Source organism: Trichinella spiralis, assembly GCF_000181795.1.
Source record: "Trichinella spiralis strain ISS 195 chromosome Unknown Scfld9, whole genome shotgun sequence".
Classification (NCBI taxonomy): domain Eukaryota; kingdom Metazoa; phylum Nematoda; class Enoplea; order Trichinellida; family Trichinellidae; genus Trichinella; species Trichinella spiralis.
The window spans coordinates 2,179,954-2,202,630 of NW_003526948.1; the positions used below are offsets into that span (position 1 = coordinate 2,179,954).

At 31.2% G+C, this 22,677-nt stretch overlaps 7 protein-coding genes across 7 annotated transcripts; 3 read left to right on the plus strand and 4 right to left on the minus strand.

Annotated features, from left to right (window-relative positions):
- Positions 1-486: 486 nt before the first annotated feature.
- On the minus strand, positions 487-1,386 carry Tsp_05227 (putative Tau-tubulin kinase 1). Its single transcript, XM_003371513.1, has one exon. It carries the CDS (start codon positions 1,384-1,386, stop codon positions 487-489), a length of 900 nt encoding a protein of 299 aa, XP_003371561.1.
- Positions 1,387-2,925: 1,539 nt separating this feature from the next.
- Tsp_05226 (muscle-specific protein 20) lies at positions 2,926-3,837 on the plus strand. Its single transcript, XM_003371514.1, has 4 exons — positions 2,926-2,976; positions 3,420-3,484; positions 3,537-3,741; positions 3,790-3,837. Exons 1-4 carry the CDS (start codon positions 2,926-2,928, stop codon positions 3,835-3,837), a joined length of 369 nt encoding a protein of 122 aa, XP_003371562.1.
- Positions 3,838-3,969: 132 nt separating this feature from the next.
- Positions 3,970-5,253, minus strand: Tsp_05225 (cuticle collagen dpy-7). The gene is made up of 7 exons (XM_003371515.1): positions 5,080-5,253; positions 4,932-5,031; positions 4,826-4,879; positions 4,632-4,768; positions 4,401-4,553; positions 4,248-4,347; positions 3,970-4,193 (listed from the first exon to the last, which is right to left on the minus strand). Exons 1-7 carry the CDS (start codon positions 5,251-5,253, stop codon positions 3,970-3,972), a joined length of 942 nt encoding a protein of 313 aa, XP_003371563.1.
- Positions 5,254-8,468: 3,215 nt separating this feature from the next.
- Positions 8,469-9,621, plus strand: Tsp_05224 (major facilitator superfamily domain-containing protein 7). Its single transcript, XM_003371516.1, has 3 exons — positions 8,469-8,482; positions 8,717-9,326; positions 9,448-9,621. The coding sequence occupies exons 1-3, from the start codon at positions 8,469-8,471 to the stop codon at positions 9,619-9,621; spliced, it is 798 nt and encodes a 265-aa protein (XP_003371564.1).
- A 4,478-nt stretch (positions 9,622-14,099) lies between these two features.
- Tsp_05223 (feline leukemia virus subgroup C receptor-related protein 2) lies at positions 14,100-15,819 on the plus strand. The gene is made up of 9 exons (XM_003371517.1): positions 14,100-14,111; positions 14,225-14,366; positions 14,471-14,611; positions 14,881-14,964; positions 15,015-15,111; positions 15,176-15,286; positions 15,346-15,451; positions 15,510-15,621; positions 15,725-15,819. Exons 1-9 carry the CDS (start codon positions 14,100-14,102, stop codon positions 15,817-15,819), a joined length of 900 nt encoding a protein of 299 aa, XP_003371565.1.
- A 3,182-nt stretch (positions 15,820-19,001) lies between these two features.
- Positions 19,002-20,489, minus strand: Tsp_05222 (ubiquitin-conjugating enzyme E2 1). The gene is made up of 6 exons (XM_003371518.1): positions 20,349-20,489; positions 20,053-20,117; positions 19,845-19,925; positions 19,534-19,792; positions 19,268-19,424; positions 19,002-19,225 (listed from the first exon to the last, which is right to left on the minus strand). The coding sequence occupies exons 1-6, from the start codon at positions 20,487-20,489 to the stop codon at positions 19,002-19,004; spliced, it is 927 nt and encodes a 308-aa protein (XP_003371566.1).
- An 893-nt stretch (positions 20,490-21,382) lies between these two features.
- Tsp_05221 (conserved hypothetical protein) lies at positions 21,383-22,265 on the minus strand (the record flags this gene model as incomplete). Its single annotated transcript, XM_003371519.1, has 4 exons — positions 21,383-21,621; positions 21,674-21,890; positions 21,945-22,110; positions 22,171-22,265. Coding segments are annotated over 4 exons (717 nt in total), but the record flags the coding sequence as incomplete, so codon positions are not given.
- Positions 22,266-22,677: the final 412 nt, after the last annotated feature.

Here is a 22,677-nt window from a genome sequence, read left to right on the forward strand (position 1 = left end):
AACAACTGCACATTTATTTCAACCACGAAATAATATTGAATTGAACTGAATAAAATTACAAATGAATAGGACACGAGAATAAATTCACCACAAATTTATGCCGAAAAAATGAAAATATTTTATTTTTGTTTTTATTTATTTCATTTATAAAATTTTAATAATTCAGTTTGAATATGTCAGCAAAAGTCTGCGCCCTGCGTCAATGATAAATAATCATCAGAACTTCCCAAGACAATTTTTTTATAATTTATTTGAAATAATAAGCTAAAATAACATAAATTATCAAGAAATATGATAAAATTCAATTCCAGAAAAACATTAATTGCTGAAAAATAGAATATTAAATGAAAAATAATATACAATGTGAACTGATGACAACAGTAGGTGAAAATACTATATTTTCATTTCAAAAGAAGATGATAAGCTTAAAAAAAAATAAATTATTCTGAAAAAGAAAACATTAAAAAAAATTTCATATCACTAGAATTAGGCAGTAAACCACTCAGAAATTTCTTCGAGTGGAGATAGATCAGAAATCATCAAGCTTTTGAACTTATCAATGAACCAATCGTAGTCGATTGAATCATCATAAGCAAGAGAACTCAGTTTTTCATAAATCTGGTAGACAGTTTCTGGTTTGCAACCAATCAGTTCTGTGGGGGAAATGCAGAACTTTTGTACAGCTACAATTGATTTGAAACGTCCACACCACGGAAGAGTCCCACTGCTAATTTTCAAAAAACTGTAAAACACACTAAACAAGTCATCGACGGGGCCATACGGTTTCCCCATGTGGACGTTGGGGGATGAATAATTAATTGATCCCACAAATGGAACCTTACTCTGCGGCTTCACCGTTTCACAATAATTTTCAATGGACTTTGCAGTTCCAAAATCAGTCAGATATACATTGAGGACTGTTCCGATTCTTTTGACGAGAAAATTTGCTGGCTTAATGTCGCGGTGCACAAACCCAGCTTTGTGAAGCTTTTTCAGTGCTTCAACAAAATTATAGGCAAAATATGCCGACGTTGACAGAGAAAATTTGCCCATTTCTGACCGCTGCAACAGTTTCGCTACACTTGCATCGGCGAGCTCCATTACAATATAATGGCAGGCGTGCTGTTTGCCACACCCATAATATTCCAAAAAATGATGGACACCTTGCATTGCTTCCATTACTTTAGCCTCTTTCAAAATGGTTTCCCCTTTCCCATATCTTCCGTACTTCTTCAGTTCTATTTTCACAGCTACTCGTTGTCCAGACCCTTCGTCAATTGCTTCAAAAACCGCACCGAAACTACCAACGCCCAATTTCCTAACCATTTCAAAACGGCCAAACAGGACGCTTCCAGGTTGAATTTCCGCAAGTTGACCACTGTCCATTGCCAAAGATGGATGAAAACAAAATAAAAATTATTTTGCAAGTTTTGCGTTGAGCAATAGCGTTTTAAAGTTATTTCTTTTAAGCATAAATTGTTTAAAGCTGAAAGAATTGTTTAAATTTAAACAAAGCAGTTAAGATAAATACTTGGTGTGATTTACTTTATACAATTAAATAAAATTTTTTTTAATTATGCTTTTCATTATGTCAGCAATAAGCTATGATCAAAATTTTTGAATTGCCAAAGTATTCTCATAGCATTACATTCAGGGTTTTATATATAATTCAGTAATTAAATTTCAAAATTAAAAATCTGAAAAAACGCTATTAAATGTACAAATAAAATAAACTTGAATTTTTGGGCAAATACAAATTAGAATAGATCTTTTCACCTTTTAATTCATCACCCGACCAATCATTTCATCACTGCAAATAAGTGCGTTTCTTTTTTGCATGCATCGCACACCATACCGCCAACGGCATTAATGCAAAGCCAAAGCAAAATGACCTGCTACCTCTCTTGCTTATTATTATATTCTTCCAGTTTTTAATTTTAATGGAACAGTAGCTTTATCGTGTCGCATCTATTTATTTGTAGATTAATTTTATCATCATTTATACTTCATTTTACGTCATTGCCATCTAAATAAATTTGTTCAAAATAATATTTAGTAGCTAAAAAACTTCACTAGAATGCAAATGTACTGGAAGTCCTTGTATCTCACCATATAAAGAATTCAGAATGAAATTTCATAATATCTGTATAAAAACAGCGGCTTTTGGAAACAATTCAAATGGTTTAAATTGAAATGTTAAATGACATTTTGATCCAACAATTCATGCTTTGATTTTTTAGCGATGTTTTCCAAGGTAAAATAACAGTGCTAACAATGAGCGGTGCTTGTCAGTAAGGTTTTAATTTGCAATTCAGCTCGATTGGGCAAACACATTTCAGAATAATAACAAAAAATTCTAAAACTGATTCAATTTATACAGGAATAGAACATTTATTCTGACATCTGATCAGGAGCCATCATGATGTAATCCAGCTTTGAGACGTGTTTTCCAGTGATACAATTTGTTCTTTGACGAAAGCAACTTTGTTTGCACGTAGTTTAAATAACGCCTCTCTCAACTTTGAACACTTTTAACAATGAAAAAAGCTACGGTAAAAAAATTTTTTTCTATTCATTGAAAAAATACCCTCTGCTAACAGATTTTGTACTTTCTGCTGTTTATTTATTTATTAAATAAATTGTTGGAACTGGATTGACAATTTGCTAAATTTTTATCTTGCGCAGAGTTGTTTTATCTACTATTTGCTAGTATTTGCAAATCGGTCTGAAAGGAACCGGCCCGTTATTTATTTTACTGGCCAATAAAGTTCTGGCTAGTTGAATGATCACTCACACGGATGCTTTTCATTTGTGGAACAGCTAGCTTTTCATTTGTATCACCCACTGGTGCTTTTATATAAATCAATCGAATCAGTTTAGCAGCCAAAGTTTGTCAAATATCTTCGTTAATAAAAGCTTTCAAACATGTCAAGAAGACCGAGAGGATATGGATTAGGACAAGCTGTCCTAGACAAGGTAAACAAATAAGAAATCATAAAACGACATTTCAATGGCATTATTTAATTTAAATGTCTTAATCAACAAACCTTTTCATTACCAGCTTTTAGTAATTACAAATATTAAACGCAGTGCATCCATTCACAATTTGCATTCTGCAGTTCATTTTACATTGAATAAGCTTTATTACCTTATTAACTGTATAAAGATAAAGGAAAAATGTTTATGCTGAAACAGTTATTTATTTACTCAGTCAAAATAAATCCATCTTTATCTTGCTTTTTTTAACTTAGCAAAGTAAATTTCATTTAATAATCAAATTTAAACATTCATATCAATTTCACGTATATCATGAATTTTGTTTACAACGTTTTACTGCGATCCGTTAGCAAGCAGGAAAATTCAATTCTGAAGAAGGGAAACATTTGCTAGAGTGGATTAAACAAATTACCAAAAAAGAGTTCCCGACTGATGGTGATTATGAAAGTTTTGCAAAAACTTTGCGAGATGGAACTATACTCTGCAAGTACGTCAACACCGAGCTTTGTGTTAACTAATAATGCAAATAAATGATTTAGTTTGATAAATGCCATCTCACCAGGAAAAATAAAAAAGATCAACCAATCCAAGACAAATTTTGCCAATATGGAAAATATACATCAATTTGTACAAGCATGTCGTGATTTTGGTGTGCCTGACCAAGAGACTTTTCAAACTATTGATCTGTTTGAATCCCGAGATTTATTTTCAGTCTGTGTGACGTTGAAATCTCTTGGAAGAAAGGTAAAATCTTTTTCAGTTTTATAGATAATTTATATTTCTTACATTTAGGCAAAAGATTTTGGTATAGAAGGTCCTAAACAGATGAAGATGAAATGATTTTTAAAACGCTTTGCCATATAAATTTGAGATAACTAAATAAAATTTTATTTCCTTTTCACTTTAGTATTTTTGAATACCATAGCATGCAATAATCTTTAATAAAGAACAATAACAAAAGAGGAAATCAGCTCATCCGTAGCCACCGATCATTGGAAGTCCTAATGTGTAAAGAGTTCTAACTTGGGGCTTGGCTTCTTTTTCGTCCACAACTGGCAAAGATTGACAACTCATTGGACATTCCCCTGCATCATCACCTGCTTCTCCTGGTGGGCCCCTCTCTCCCATTTCACCAAGCTCACCTCGTTTTCCTGGATGACCCTTTGGACCACGTGCTCCTTGATCACCTGGTAATCCTGCACGCAAAAAACAGATTTTATTTACAAAAAAATTGCTGTAAACAAACATACCTGGTTTCATGTATGGTATTCCTGGACGTCCTGGATAACCTCGAGGTCCACAAGGTCCACTTGGTCCAACTGGACCCTTTTCTCCTCTACCACCCACAACCTAATTATAAGTCACAATTATAAAACGTATCTTAAAACTAAAATGAGACATACATCATCTCCTGGCAAACCTTTAGCACCCTGAACTCCTTTCGGACCTTTAGCTCCACGAGGACCGTTAATTCCAGGTGAACCTTGAATTCCAGGTTTACCCGGCTGTCCCGGCGGTCCTCGAATTCCTGGAGGTCCTGGAATTCCTTCATTACCCTAAACATATGCTGCATGAATAAAATAAAATAAAATATACAGATTGACTTAATATGATAATGTGTCTTGAGGACGTACCGTTTCTCCTGGAAAACCTTTCGGACCAGCAGGGCATATTTGACACGGATATCTGACTGCTTGTTCACCTGGTACATCAAGGCCGTTTACTCCTGGCTTTCCAGGCTGGCCATTTATTCCTGGCCGACCATCTTGGCCTGACAAAAAAGCATTGAAATTGAACATTTTTATTACTGATATGAAATATAACTTACCAGGAAATCCTTGTGGCCCAGGTGGTCCAGGAAGACAGTTCATTGTTGCACATCCTAATGTAAATCACAAAGCTGAATCGCTGTACTTGAAATCAGAAACACATACCTGTGCACTGAGTATTTTTGTCAACCGTTATGAAGCTTCTTTTCTGTATTCTACTGTGCTGTAAATCTTTTACATCACTCCAGATTCCATCAGATAATTTCTAATAATAAAGCAATTAGCAAAATGTTCTGTTATTAAAATTACTCACCAATAGTAATTCTACTCGATTTGCCACATCATCTTTTCTATTTTGCAAGCGAACATTAAAAGCTGATAAAAATACTCCCAAAAATATCAGTGTTAAGATGTTGAGAATCTGTCCAAAAATGGCAGATTTATGTACTTCTGAACTAATGCCTGAAGACTGAAGCTTTGGTTTCATTTTGAACACCACGAAGATAAGTAATACTCATCGACTGGGAAACTGAAATGTAATTTCATAGTTTTAACATTGATTAAGGTTATTGACATCAGGTTGGTCAACTGGACACTGGTCATTTGAATGGAAAAAAAGGTCAATGAATTTAGCTTGGCATCTTTTGCGTTTCATTCATTTGCCTCATATTGATATAAAAATGACTACGATGGTACAATTTTCAATTATATATTTTTTCAGATTTTTATATGTGACTATTTATGCTGAAGAACTTTTTCCATTCTGTATGAAGCACGATTTTTCAGACTGTAAAAACAGGATTTTAATTAAAAAAATTTGATCATGCAGATACAATCATGCAATAATAAATGAATAAATATAAATTGCTTGCTTACAGTTGCGTGGGGAATCATTCGGTTTGTGATACTAACTTTCATAACTTTCAAGTTGAGTTTTCCGCTTTTTGATCAAGTCAAAATTCAGTAAATTTGACCTGAAAAATACAAATTATTTGAATATTATTATTCACAAATAATTGGCAAAAATTTTTCCAAAATTCAATGAATACAATTTTAAGAAATCAACTCTGATATTTAAAATATGCAATTTACAAATGAATTTACAAAAAAAAAATTCCCACAACAACCATTTAGTAAAAATTTTCAAGTAGTTATCTTTTTCTTTGAGTTGTGTTTCAATGAGTAACATGAACGGATACTAGCTTTAAATGGGAATTAAAAATTTTATTAAATCACCAGTAATCACTTCATGCTCAATATTGTTGTTCTGCAACATTTTTTGTGAGTCAGTTTAGTTTTATAAAAATTCCATGAAATGCTTTACAGTTTATCTATCGACTGAAAAATTGTGAAAATTTCCAAATACTGCGTTATTATGGAAGAAATCAAGAACTTTCTTGAAACGTAATAATTATATACATAAGGAAAATAAAATGAATGTATTGCACATTTGAAGATGTGTTATAATTCAATGCATAATATATAAATGCGCACAGTGTTATAATTCAATTTCAAAATTTTAAGATTTTCCTTAAAGCAACAATTTGACTAGCCTTATATTCAACAGGCCATTTTATTATTCACAGTGTCAAACATTATGGTAAGTTAGTTCATAGCATTTATTTTTTCCACAGTAATTAAAAATGATTAATTGCATTTTCATTCTTTATCAAAATGTCGAATCTAATTTTAATTATTTCCTTGTAAGTTATATTTAAAAAATAATGAAAAACACTTCGGCTAAAAAAATTTTTTCCTAAAACAAAACAATGAATTCTACCCAAACTTTATCAGTGGCATATATTATATTTCTTATTTCTGTTCTGAATTAATGCTCTGTAGTTAAATCTGTAAACTTTATTCAACATTAATTGCTTTGATTATATAATATCATTCATGTAGCAAAACTGAATATGCATTTTTATAATGTATGAATATGCTTAATTTTCATGCATGCTAATTATGAAAAAATTGAACAATCATAATGTTTTTTTACGCAATCAATGTATAATGCTGATATTTACTTTGAAGATGAAGATAAATTCTGCAATGCTTCCAAATTTTCGTGTGGTATTTCGTTTAAGGCGAGTTGAACAGTAAGTATATTTGTTTATTTAAATTTATTACCATCGTGCTTTTAATTATACAGCATTATCATAATATCTGCGTGAATTAACTTGAAAAAATTTACATATAATAAATTTTGTTACTTCCCCATTATGGCAAGGAACATCCAAATGCACTTGAGTTGAGTTCTTCGATCAATAGAAAAAGAAAAAAGGGAAAGATAGTGAGAAAAAGAAAGAGCTACATGCTTTTAACCATTATTCAGTAAATCTGACTAATTTACATCAAACTAACAATTCAATGATCGCTTAGTTCTATTTTAAAATCTATTTCTAATGTGTTCACCATTTTCACTTTTCCAGTCTCATCTTGTTACATTTTAATGGAAATTTTATCAAAATTCCATTTTATGATATTAATAATTTTTCATGAACAATATTTCGCATGCGATCTATTGTTCGAATAAACAGAATAATTCTTTTGCCATGCGTGCTACTTTTGCTAAAAGAAATACAGTTGTCAATGTTGCTGACTCTTCTTTGCGTGCACGTAACGGAAGCTCTTTTTTGTGAAAAAGTTTTAAATGTGACGTCAAACCTGTAGAAAGCCAAGAAAGCTTTTCATAATCAATTATTAAACTTTGCCTTTTAATTTATTTACTTTAACTACGTTCCATTCTTATCAATTACGAGCAATTATATAAAATTATGAAATCACGTTTCGCTATTAAACATCAAAGATGCTATCTTCTTTATGTAACAGGTTTTCTAGTTCATGGTCAAAATAAAAAGCATTCTTGTTGGAAAAAAACATATGCAGATATATATATACCCCATTCTTCAAAGTTAAAAGTCCAATTAACTGAGACAAAATCATCAGTCGGCTAGTTATAACCACTGCTATAAAATTATTTTATCTTATAAATGCATTTGCGCAAAATTCTTGCAAAATGAATAAACGAAGCTTCTTCACAAATGAAATGGCTATTTTTGAAACATCCAAACGTCAGATTGTGCTTCTCAAAACAACTGCAAAACATCGCTAATGAGTAATTATTAAACTAAAGCAGAGACATATAATATGTGTGCATGGATATATATTTAACTATTAGTCAGTCGTTTATCATTCTAGTTAGTCTTTTCGTGCTTTTTTGAAATGCTTTTGGCTCTGCTTGACGAGAAATTTGAGAAGAAAATTTTTTGTGATATATATATATATATATAATATACATTTCGAAAAAAATTAATACGCCATGTTTTATGTTTCATTAAATGAAGCATAATTAATTTTTCATCATCAAGTAATCAAATGATGATGATTTGCTCAAGCTGTTAACGTGAGAACGGTTGATAAAGCAGAAGATTAAGAGAAAGAACAAAATTTCTTACTAACGATGAAGAACAGCTTCTTATCAACATCTCTGAACGCTGAATCCTACTTGGTAATTATGAATTTAAACAATAGGTGGCGCTATTAGCCAGCAATTGTTGCTTTCTGGCCGGTATGCGCAACTGGTTGGCTTTTCAACATTGTAGGCGTGTTACTATCATACAGGTAATATAACTCTGGAGGGCAACTTGGACAAGTGCAAGGAAATTTTTAAGAAAGCGGTAGAAGCAAGCTGTGCTGACAGTGATGCGCTGTCGCGAGTTTTCTGCTTTTATCGTTGATCGATATTCTTCGCCTAGCACAAATAAGCTTGCTTCTTTTCGTAAAGAATTGCAAAATATATATAGCTAGCAAGTTAGTTAACCGACTAAGCTAGTTGTTGCCAGCAACAGCTGGCGCGCGTGTTGTTCCAGCCCCTGGTTCTACAGCAAACAACTGAAGCGTTCATTTTTATTGTTTTTTATTGTTTGTTTTTTATATGAAACTTTTTACAGCGGTTCAAACGATCAGTTAACTAGCAGTGGGCAGATGAGTGAAGCCAAACTGCATGCACCCTGGGAAGAGCAGTGCGAAACATCTTTGCAAGATTCTGATGAAAAATTGCAAGGCGATACAGAATTGCAAAAGCAAACATCAACAATGAAAGAACAATCCACTCCTGTACAACCATGCTTGTATAAGCGCAGATGGATTGTGTTGACAATTTTTTGCATGCTGTCTATGTCCAATTCGTTCCAATGGATCCAATATGCCACAGTTGGAAATGTGATCGTCGATTATTATGATGTCTCTTACACTGCCGTCGACTGGACTTCACTTATTTACATGATAGCTTATATTCCTCTCATTCTACCGGCTACTTGGGTGATGGATCGCTACGGCTTACGTTTGGTGCTTATTTTAGGCTCCTTTGGAAATTGTCTAGGCTCTTGGATTAAGTGCACATCAGCTGCTCCGACGCGTTTCGCTATTGCATTTCTTGGTCAGACAATTGTTGGATCATCTCAGATATTTATACTTTGCGTTCCGCCGAAATTAGCTGCCGTCTGGTTCGGCCGTAACGAAGTCTCCACAGCTACCGCGATAGGAGTGTTCGGCAATCAGGTATGATAATATATTACTAATTATTCTGCTCAAATAATTTTTACCCTTATAAAATCATAAGAAAAATTTTTGATAAAAATATTCAAACTATATGCTTATTTTTATGCTTATCTTTTGATAGTATTTTACGGTTTATCTAATTTTAAAATCACTCATCAAAACCATCCATCAATCAAAAATTCATTCATCAAAAAAAAATCATCATTCAAAACAACATCCCAACAATGCATTACTTTATACATTTAGCTGTCAAGATGGACAGAAAATTGTTATACATGAGCAAATTGCTAATTAATAATAAGGAATGTCAATTCACATTTAAGTAATTAATCACAATTTTGTTTCCGGCGTTTATTGATGTAGAAGTTTATGAAATTTCATTGCTGAAATGCATTTTCACTTCTTTATGATGAATTCGCGACTAATAAAATCGCTTATACACTTTCAGGAATTAGAGGAAGGCTTTTTTACTTGCTTTATTTACAATATGGTTTTCCTAGATCTGAGCTATGCTGTAAACTTGCGTAAAAAATGTTTTGCTTTTAGGTATGCTTAAATGTCAAACAAAGAATTTTTATAAATCAATTTCATTAATACAACATTTCATTAGATAATAATAGTCATAATAAAAGTACAAATGTCGTTCTTGTGATAAGCATTAAATCTGAATATGTTAAAAAGTTATTGTGGTTTTTGTTGTATTTCTTTTACAAATATCTTACTGGATGATTTGCATCGAATGTCATCTAATACTAACCAAAAGTAGATTTTCTGTAAAAATATTTTCTGATATTGTTTTATGAATGCATCTGAGCTATCCCATCTTTAATTATAAATATTACAATGTAGTGTATTATTTTTAGAAAGTAAATATATTGCACGGATAATGTTACTGAGACTGATGGAGAATTTCAAACTGTGTTATTCGTACAAAATTAAACATAAGCAGTAAAAGGAAAAACTATTGTTGTTAGATGGCAAATTAATAGCGTCATGATAATAATAAAAATAGCATAGCATAATGTAATAGTTATGTAATAACTACTGCTATACTCTATGCTTGGCATTTGCCTTTGACATTTCATTTGGTTAATATGATCGAGGGAATACAATTAAAATGTTGAAAGACATGGTATTGTAATTTTTTGAATACTTTATTAGTTGAAAGTTCACTGCTTTACTGAAAACATGCGAAGGGGGTGTATTTTCTTACCTGGCATTTTATTTGATCGAATCGTTTTGCAAACATTTTTTTGAACAGAAAAGATGTTGATAAATGTAATTAATTTTGGTAGCATACTTGTTTGCGGCTTATATTTAAAAATTGGAAACAGAAACGACCATCTTTGTGTTTCAGCAAGCTGATAAACATGTAAAACGAGCTGTGCACTTTAAAATGATTAGCAAGACAAGTGAATCAATTAATTCTACACTTTTAGAGTTAATTACTTGTTGTTGCTTCCGTTAGAATTGATAAACAACGATTATGTTTCACAAAACATTTGCTCGTTATTTTCAAACTGTTCTGGGGGAAAATAAATTTTGAAGGAAAAATTACACGCTGCTGTCAATCAGACACACAAGACAACTATGAAAAGTTGACCAGCATCTAAAGCTTTGCTTCAAATGTGTTCAGGTAAAACTGACGTCACCCATTGTCCCACACGGTCTCCAAAACAGGCGTGACATGGAATAAATGCTTTATTAAAATTTCAAGTTGTTTTTCTCAATATAAATATAAAAACTGCAGCTTACTCACATAGTTGCTGACTAGCGATTCAGGGGATTTTGCATGCAGATTCAAATTATACGCATAAGAAATTTTTGTCAGTAATCGATCATGCTTGAAGCAGCTAACGAGCTCGCATATAATAAATGAAACTTACACCAATCGTCAATGGAATTTTCTTCATCAACTTTTAGTTTTGCTTTCAGTTGCGTAGCTTTCAGCAGTTGCATTTCAAAAAATTGGTTTCCTTCCTTATTAGAGCGTCAACACGATTGAAACAGTATGTTATTAATCACTTTTAGTTTGCATATCATTTTTGTGAATGTTTGCATTTGTTTTGAAATACAATTTTACATAGTAATCTATATTTCTATCAAAAATAGATATTGTTAAAAGAAAAGCATTTTTTTATCACTGAATGGCTGTTAGTTAAACAGGTAAATAATGTGTGCTGCAATAAATAATTGTTGTTGCAATGTGTTTCCGTTGCAACAGATGAACCGATGAGGTGCTTTATTGCAGTGCAAATCATTTTGAAAGCGGTTTTAAATATTCTATTCAATATGCTTTTTCAAACTGACAATACACAACGACTTCATTTAAGCTGAAATAGTTACTCGTTTCTAATCCGGATGTTGAGTAATTGATGATGATGATGAAAAAGCGTTTTCAAAATTTACTACATCTACCTAGAAACAGCAATTCATTTCTGTTTATTAAAATTCTCGTTAATTAATAATTGTAATAAATTATAACACAATTTCAACTGCTCTCTAATTGTTCGTTTCAGCAAATACATTTAAGAAACATCTACTATCAAACTGTTTGTCGTCTGCTATTTACATTTTTACATTGAAAGTAAGACTTGAAGCAGCTTTATTTTAAACTAGTAGCATGGGAAAAGTTATTTCATATTTTATTTGATCAAAAATCAAATAAATTGTACTGAAAATTATGCACAGATAAAATTGAATAAACACCGCTTTGAACAAACGTTCTCTTGCTCATATTTCACCAGTCGTGCATGTTTTGCAAATGTATTTTACATCTGACATATAAAATAGATTTGGATGATGCAGAAAAGGAAAGCATTATTATTGACAAAGATTAACGTTACTTCATTGTGTAACCTTTCATCGATTAAAGCATAAAACGCGTAATTATTTTTGCAAATTGAGATAAGATGCAATCTTGGCTGTCGTTTCGGTGAAGAAAACCGAAATCGGCGACAATGGTGAAAAGCATCTGAACTGATCGATCAAGCAAAACATATTGCTGTTGAATAAGTTTTTATTTTACTTGGTAGTCGTGGGATTTTTCATGATATTTAATTTTTGTTTTTTATTTTTTAAAAACAGCGATGAATTTTGTTGAACTCTCTCCCCTGAAGCGTCTTTGCAAAGTTTTCCCTTCTTAATCTCGAAAGTGTAATTTAATGTGAGCTTTACTGTTTCGTCTGTTTTACTTTTGTACGTTTATTTTTCCTTTCTTACGTTTGACAGTTACTTTCGTTAAAAAGTTAAATTCAATGTAATTTAATTCACAGATTTTGTTTTGCAGAAATGCGTTCTAATTTGAAATTTAAGTTTAAACTGGAAATTTAGTTGCTAAATCATAATCAAACTGAATGTTTACAACGGAAAATGAAAATACCACTTGTCATTCCAATAAGCGTCCATAAATAAAGTGCCTAAATAATTAATACGAAATGTTTTTTAATTTCGATAAGCTCTTCATGAGGTAATAATATCAATGGATGCATTCATGATTTATGATTGAATTTAATTATTTAATTTGATTTTCAAAATAGCATTGTTCTATTATCGAGTATGTTCTATTTATAAATGGCTTGTTTTTTTTCAGTTTACTTTTGGTTGTTTCTATTTTGGTAATATCTAAAAAAATTAAACTTGTTTTCAGTTTGCTTGTCATTAAAAAAATAGTTTGTTGAACATACAAGTTATAAATAACTGCTCGTATGATACATTGCTTGTTGGCGTTGAAATAATTAAACTATTGAAAGAATTTTCATGCTTAATCAGTGTTTTGATTAATTGTTGTCGAATTCATACTTCTGTAAAAAGCGGCATGTGGCGCTTGGAGCAGAGTACTAGCATGCATTCAGTATATTGATCAAAGCAATTTTTCGCCCATTTAATTTCGATGATCCATTATAGGCAAAGTAGAAGAAGAGTTATAGTTGTTTGAAAATCGATTGCTAAATTTATACGGGCAGACATTGTGCATTAGGCTCGCTTAGAAACTATGATTTGCATTTGTCTTTCAAATTCAGGTATTTCAAAGTAAAATGCGAAAACCGCGACAACAAAAATTGATCCAACTTTGTAAATTTAATGTCTGAAAATAATCCTCTGAACGTTGGTAATCCTATTTTCAGTTTACTGCAAATGTTGCTCAGCAACAAAATCCCACAATATCTCACAAAACCATTTAATATAATAATAACTTGTCTGCAGAAAATAAAAAAGTTATATTTGTAATTAATTTTTTTGAACTTGCGGTTGTTGGGAATTTTAATAGCATGAACGTAAATATCATAAGGGAACGGTGGAAAACAGTGCACATTTATAGCTTTTTCTAATTTCATTTTATATTCAGCTAATGAAATTTACAATTGTGGATGTTTTGCAATATTTTTACATTTAATGCATGAATATTCTTTTGTGATTTCTTGTCCTTTAATGTGTGATAATAAAGTTACCTTTTATTGAAAGTGCAATGAATAATGTTAATTTTTTGCATTTAAGTGCATATATTGCCATACTGGACGTATGTTATGTACCTTTTGCGGTGATCAAAATTATTTTTGCATATATAGTTTGAAAATCAAGAGTAAATTTATTTTAAAATTCAAAATATTCACATCATTGAGATGTTAAAACAGTTTTGGAACGTTTATTTTACTTCATTAATATATTATTTTAAAAGTGATTTGTTTGTCAAAACATTAAAAGATGCTTCTCTCAGTACAATTTGCTGATTGATTTTTCATTACTTAACAATTCATTGAGTTCATTTCAGTAATGAATTTCAAGGTAAAAAGCAATAATTTATTACCAATGCAAGTGCATGTTTAACTGCGTTTTAGAAAAGATTTATTTCTTATATTTAATAAGTGAAAATTATTTTTTATGAGAAATTTTTTTAGGTTGGAATAGCTTTAGGGTTTTTGATTCCCACATTGTTTGTGCACAGCTCAACAGTTCAACAAGACATTACTTATGGCTTGCGTAATCTTTATTTTTTGACAGCCACTCTTACTTCTACTGTATTTTTAGCTGTCCTGTTAGGTAATAATTATTTATATTTTATTCGTATGCTTTTAATTACATATAAATATGCTCTGAATTTTACTGGATTTGATATTAACATTAACTGTTGCATTTATTATTAGGTGTATCAGAACGTCCTCCACTTCCTCCCAGTATTGCGCAGTCACTCATCGATAACTCGACATATACAAAAGGACAATTCAAACAGTCTGTATACTCTTTGGCAAAGCAAGCATCATTTGTACAGCTAGCCTTCACATATGGTATTAACGTTTTGCTTTAGCAAAGTTTAATGATTTTATCAAGTTATAAATATATTTCATATCTTTTAAAATGCATCTTAAATTTACTTTTTCTGAATTTTGAATGAATCCTGCAATTTAAATTTAAAATGCTGTTTGTTGAAAATTTTGTGCAATAATTATAGCCCAAGAGAAGTTTAATTCCATTTACATTGAAATTTTTACATTTTGTTAAGCAATTAATTTATTATTGCTATCTTTTATTCGATAACCAGATGTTTTGATCTTAGGGCTCAACGTTGGTGCCTTTTATGCAGTATCAACTTTGCTCAATCAGACGCTGTTGCCTTATTTTCCTGTATGCGTAAACGAACGTTATTTTTTCTATCAAATTTGCATTTTTAACACCATAGACAGAATGAAGAAAAAAATATCGGAATTGTCGGTTTACTTATCATTTTGACCGGTTTACTGGGATCTGTGCTTTGCGGCTGGTGGCTTGATAAGACTAAAATGTTCAAGTAATACAGCGCACATATTTATTTCATTGCATATATTCGATTTGCATTATTAATATTTCTTTAGATTTATTGTAACAATTACCTATGCAGCATCTTTACTTGGTATGATCATTTATACGGTATGCATTGAAAAAGGTTCCATCAAAATTGTATTTTTAGCCGCTTCAATATTAGGGTAATAAAAGTATTACAACGCAAAGTCAATATTTAAAACATTTTTTGGTTATTTTAAAGATTTTCCATGACGGGTTATTTGCCACTTGGCTTGGAATACGCCGCTGAAATAACTTATCCCATATCAGAAGGTATTACCTCCGGAATAATGAATGGATCAGCTCAAGTACAAAATTGCGCTTACAAAATTAAATAATGAACATATTAAAATAATACTATTAAAGGTTTTTGGTGTCATTTTAACAATGTCTGTTGGTCAAATACTGCAACGATTTTCAGTTCTAGCTGGTAACATCAGCATGATCGTGACATTAACCGTTGGTTTAATACTGACAGGTAAAAGCAGTTCAGTGTTTAAAAACAGAAGATATATCATGATGTTGTGTAATTATGATGCATATGTTATGTAATATAATTCACGTGTTTGCAATGCTTTTAGCTTTCATAAATGCTGAAAATAAACGCCAAACTGCTGGAAATACATTTGAAAGTTCATGTTCAGCTGGAAATCTCCCAAAAAATGACTGTGGATGAAGTGCTTTTAACATGTTTTATTGAATTAAACATTTTTTAATATTGTGGTTGCATATTAATGTATGTCAAGCCAAAATTATTGTAAAGGTAGATGAAATTGGTAATGATTTACTAATATTGTAAGTAAAGATTTACATTAAATGTAAAATAATTAAAGTAAAATTATGAAGTTGCTGGAACATGATCTATTTGAAAATGCAACATGATTAAGCGCTAAAATAGTGTACTGAATTTTGCATAGCTAACCTTTTCGAAAATTTCACGGGGTGGTATATATTTATTTGAGGTTTTGTCAAGCCATTTTAATCTTCGTTAACTATTTATTCTTCGTTATTTGTCACAATTTCATACATTCTGATGAGACAACGTCCATTTTTAATTTGCATTTTAACTGCACAATTAGATCAAACTGAATGAAGAAGAATTTATATAAAATATGCAAGTCATGAAATTAAGGAATGCCCAACGCTACGTATAATATTAATTTATAGCAATTATTTTTCATTTAACTGGTCTCATTAATTAAAATATATTAAGTTATATTTTAAGTCAATAAATGCAATGATAACAGTGATAACGATAATAATAACAAATTGCTTTAAAGAAAAAAATTATGAAATGGGTAGAAATTAATTGTACGACACTACTGTTAGCCACATTAATCAAATAAGAAAGCACTAATTTGCTTAATTTGCATAATAGATAAATGAGGCGCATATAACGTGTTGTTTGACCTAATTTATGAGTAAACGCTTAATGTAAACGCTGAATTATCAATATTTGAGAAAATGAATAGCAACGCCATGTTGGCAATGTAACATTAAAAAATCAAATTATCATGGCCGCTGATTTCAAACATTAAAACATTGCACTGCATAGTATATGATCTACAATTGGCCACTACAATTACTGCACACTATAACAAATTGGCAACACGTGAAATTTGAAAAAATTTCAGATCCTGTATCCGTTCGCCATTATATGTTATTTAGTTATATCATTAATTTTCAAAGTGGACATCTATTGAGAACTATATTTTTCAGGAATTATGATCAAAATAAAAAAAATGCAACTTACAGAAACAGGTGCCTTCACATCGTTGGAAGTCCATCTTCTGTTTGTGATACGTTGAAAAATGATGAGTAATTGTTGAGAAATAACAATAAAACGAAGAAAAGAAAAACTGATTTTGATGGTTTTCCGGTTTAGCAGTGAAAACGCCAATCCGCAGTCATCACACGCCATCACTCTGCAGTTATTCCAAATGAAGCTCATAAAGCAAATAAATTTGAACTCACATGCAAATTTCCATCGCCTTCATTTCTACTGATAATTAAAGATACCAGTAGTCGTACATTCATATAGCTGGCTCAAATTAAGTGAGAGTAAATATAAGTAAAACTTGCAAATCAAGAAATACTGTATTATTATTAGTAGTAGCACTTGATTTTTTAAAATTCTGAAAAAGTAAATATATACAGAAAATAGTTTTACAGTGTTGATTTGAAAACAAAAAAAGGACAGTGGAAACTGACAGAAAAATCGAACCAACGTTAAATAATTACAAATTCATGGAAAAGTTGGCGCAAAAACAGATTCAGTCGGACAGTGGGCATCAAAGAAAAATATGACCCAGCCGGAAATTTGAAATTTGTTCTGAAAATATTTTAATCAAATGCGAAAGTGTGATTATAAGCAACTTTCTAGTTGAAACCTTCAGCGGTTAGCAATTAAAAGCTATTTCGGTCAATTAAATAAACTGACATGGTGATTTGGAGGCGACTTGAATTTCCGCAACAGACAGGCAGTATACGCTAAGCGTGTAGTAGATCTCAATTCTAAATGAGCAAGAATAATGCTAAAATTAAATTATAATGAATAATCAAACGCAGGATGTACAATTGAATGATGGGGTGTCAGTTACGGATGAGTTGATTTGCAGAGATAGTGTTGCGATATTTTTGAAACAGACAATATGTGTTAGAGCAGTTAATGTCATTTGTTTGATTTAATCTAACTGCGCTCCACGACATCGCATAATATTAATTTTCCTTTCATATTCTTGAATTACATTTTTAACGTAAACGTTGAAGAAAAATACAAGTCAAAAATGTGAAACTTGTTTAATGCAAAAGCACATTAAATTAGTAATAATAAAAATTGTTTTAGCAATAAAACATCAATTACTTTGTTCTGATTTGTTTACCTGTTGCTTGTGCGTTATACAAATTGACGACGTTAAAATCAAAATGTTTGTGTTTATATATGTTCAGTAAATGACTAAAATTTAAATATATTTTTCAAAAGTTACACCTGCTTCAATTCGTTACAGTATTGAATGAAGTTTTGCCTATGTACACAACTTTTCTACTTTTTTTGATTGATTCATTATAATTCACCCAGTGATTAAGTAATGTTGATTATCATAATTGTATTACAAGGTTTAATTATGCTACAAATCCATTGCCGTCTCAATTTTTTGAAACAGAACACAGCCCTCTCTCTGTTCAGCAAAAATTATGCTTTATCGCACATTCATTATTAACATTAACTTACAGCTGCTTATAAACTAACTTTTAAATTTAATAACTGCTTCATCAAAAATTGTAGTAAAAATGAAAAAATTTTTTTTTTAATTAAAAAAGTTTATGGCTATGTGGTCTTCAGATAATTAATGATAACTGTGTACTTATTTGAAAATTATTGCAAAGCTTTATAGATATTGCAGCATATGTTATTATATGTATCGTCTCAACATACTGCACGCATAATTGCACTTAAAGATCAATAACGGATATGTACAGTTAGTTATGACATGGGTTAGTTTTTATCATTTATATATGGTTAGCTTTCTTGCTCAGGCAACCTCTTTGGTTAAGTGTAGTGTTGTTTCGTTAAGTTTTAGTGAAGCAGAAATCACCAAGCACCAGTCAACACAAGCAAACACGAGCGTTACAATAATTATTCAGAGTTCACTGAGTATATAAAAAATACATTCTTTGTTTTAATTATTGATAAATTTTTAAGTTCTGTTGCTGAAAATTACTGAGATGAAATTAGTGTTATTTTCTTACTGACTATCATTAAAAATAAGCAAAACAATTAGCCATACTGTAGAAAAACAATCACCAAACTTCATTTTACTTAATTCAAGTTTTCACATATAAATGCCATAAATCCTTCTAATTATCAGGATTCTCTGAATCATCGGCATTATCTGATTCCATGTTTTCGTGGGTATTCTCTGCATTCTGGTCAGCACCGGCATTATCTGATTCCATGTTTTCGTGGGTATTCTCTTCATTCTGGTCAGCACCGGCATTAACATTCCCTTCCGCATTACCATCACCACTTTCCGTTTGTGAAGTTTCCTGACTCGTTTCCGAACTTTCCAGCAATCCTATTTCTAATGAAAAAAACAGCTTTCATTTAACTTTTATTTATTCACCTTCATTACCCTTCAATTTTTCAACATCGCTTGAATGCAGCCACAAATTCTCCACTTCAGTGCGAACCCGATTCGCGTATTCTGTAAAATTGTTCTGGAATAAAGAAGCTGCAGTAGGGTTCGCCGGTGAATGCGGATTCGGTTCATTCAACAGCGACTAATGAAAACAAAATATTCATAAATTAAGAACATCAATGCATTTGCTTTATCACTTTCTCAGGCAGAAGTAAGAAAATGAAATTCAACATAAAACCTGGAAATTTTACTTGAATGCATGTCAATATAGCCAACACATCATAAGTTGGCGACCAACGACTCTGCAAAATGTCCATGCAGACGGACCCATCAACGTACACTACAGCACAGTCTGTTATCATTGCATGAAAAATTCTTTTAAAATCACTTTCACCATTTGGATGAAATATCGGGCTCAGAAATTTCACTTGGGGCGGTCGATTGGGGTAATCTTCAGTGAACTTCAACTGCAACTTGAATGTGCCATCTTCATAAGGTGTACCTGGTGGACTAAATTTAAGTTGAAATATACTGTTAAAGTAACGCATATTTCATTACATACCCAAATACAATTGCTTCCCATACAAAAATGCTACCCAAGGAGGGTGCTGCGCTTACACCATAAACAGACTGAGTTGACAGTCTAAACAAAAAGAAATAAATTTAATTTATGCTGAAAATTACATCAACGCTTCTTATCTTTAAATATTTACAGTATAAGCTATGGAAAAAAAACTAATGCAAATATAAAATTTAAAAATAAAACTCACCTTTTGAAATCTCTCAACAGCCTACGCTGAGCTTGACTCATCTTATAGCACAATAAATTGTCGCACTAAAATGTAACGTAAACGAATCAAAACCGTGTTGTTAATTAAATGTGATAACACGCGGGTGTTGCCTGCTTGATCAGCTTGTCAAATGTAAAACAATAAATAACAAAACTGATAGCTTCCCTAAATTTGAAAAGCAAATACAAAAATATGTCACTTCAACGGTACAACTAAATATAAAGTGTTAACAAACTTTCATGAATAACATCAAACAAAATTATTGAACAATAAACAATTATTGGATGCTGACTATGAGGTGGAAAATGAATACACCCGACGGATAAACATTGATGACAAAAGAAAGTACCCGGAAATCGACCACCATGATCTTCGCACAAATAAAGCAAGTAAACAACCGTTATACTGTATTTCATAAAAACCCTTTGAGAGATTTGCTGTTGCATCATTCATTGAAATAAATTTAATAAATTATGCAACTGAAATATATGTATAAATGTTTAAAATGAAATTAAATATTCATTTTGAACTATGAAAAATTATTTAAAAAATTACATCTTTAGCAAAATATAATTTAACTACAGTACACGTTTATAAAAGTTAAAATATAAATACGTCATAAACAGAATAAAATAGATTAAAAGTAACATTTTATAAATTATTTCTTTTAATTTATTTAACAGGTATAAACACGAGTGACAGAATTAGTAATTATGCCTTTTGTAACAATATTTATCATTATTTTGGTTACACATGCAAATCATTAATTTATACTGTCTGTGAATTTTCTCGTATAAATGATGGAAACGGTATTGCGCTTTTCCTAAATAAATTACACACTGTTTGAAATAAAAATCAAAATAAATTCACGATAAATAAAAATGCAGAGAAACAAATAAAATTCAACCGCATCTATAGGTGGTTTGCAGTTGCATTATAAAATATTTTTAAAATATCACTTCGGCAATAAAATATATATTATTGTTATTTAATAAAACTAATAAAAATCTAATTACCATCACTGCGGGAAGTACTGTTTCATCTTTTCCCTTACAAAAAACAACTGCTATATATATTTTTATGTGTATTCGTATTTGAGGGACCTTGCAATGCATGATTCACGAGATGCGTTAATAACTCATTCTGCTAAAGCAACTGTTCGAACTGCTTTGTATTTCAGTTCTACTGGATACCCACGTGCATTAGCGTGAAACGATAAAACAATGCATTAAAAACAAGTTAATCTATCAAATGTAATATGGGCTGTTGTTTTATTTTACCAACTATGCAAAACTATCAGTTTAATAAATTAAGAAGAATAATAATGTACTAAATCACAGTCTTTTGGTTTCAGGACGCTTTCATCAGTTAAGCTGATAACCCAGCCTGGATGTAAACCATAAAATATCTGTAAAGGAGTCTTTTGAATAGCAAATTCGGAATCCATTTCCACATCCGTTTCTAATGCAAAACCATATTTTTGCATAGTTTCTATGCGCGCTTCCTTAATCTTCTCAGGATCAGCAAGATATCCTCTATTTTTAGGATCTAAAAAATAAATTTTTCAAAGCGAACAAAATCACTTTTATAATTATAATACCCATGTATTGTTTCATAAGGCCAAGCGGAGGATAAGCTCGTTTTGGAATCGGTACACCTTGTTGGAAAAATCGGATCGGGTCAGTTAGAGCTTCCAAAGAAAGTGGATCAAAATATGCCATAGTAATAATGCCACCATTCCTTTCTACTGCAGCAATAGCAACTTCATTCGTCCACTGCACTTCAATATTTACTCGAGCTTTGAAATTATCAGCTCCCTAGAGAAATACTTTTGAATGCTAAATACATATTCATCCCACCTAAAGCAGTACCTCTTCTGTCAAATTCACACCAAACTGACGTAAAGATGGATCACACCGGTACAATCTTGTATTGCACAACGTTGTTAAATCAATTGGTAGACTAGTGTCTATCCAACCTAAGTCAATCAGCCGCTGCAACTCAAGCAAACTTAAAGGTGGATATTCCCTTCTAAGACTAAATGTTCAACACAATAAATAATCAGTAATCTGACAAAATTAAAATGCAAATACATACTGGATGTCTTTATTGTATGGTTCACCACTCCAAATTCGATGCCAAGGACGATAAAAATCGCCATATATCCAACCTAAAGGTGGCTTTGCAGCACTCTGCAATTCTTTATGAGATTGCCCTGCTTTATTATGCTTAGAGAGAACCCGTCGACCCTAGTGTTAACATGGTTAATCAATTTTATAATTTATAATGTATAAATAAAATAAAACAATTAATATAAAAATTAAAATAAAAAGTAATATTAACAATTTTTTATTTTCCAGTGATTTCATTTATTTCTCCTAATCAAACCAATATCATAAAACAAAAAATGATTTGCGCGTACAAATAACGCAAAACATTACAACTAATTAATGAAAATGGTATTTAATCAATAATATAAAAGTATTCTGGGGGTGAAATGTAATACAGCGAAAATAAAAACTCCAGTTCTGTGAGAAGATAAAGAAATGCAAATAAACTGATTAGAAAAAAACCAATCTACATTCAAAAATTCAATTTATTCAA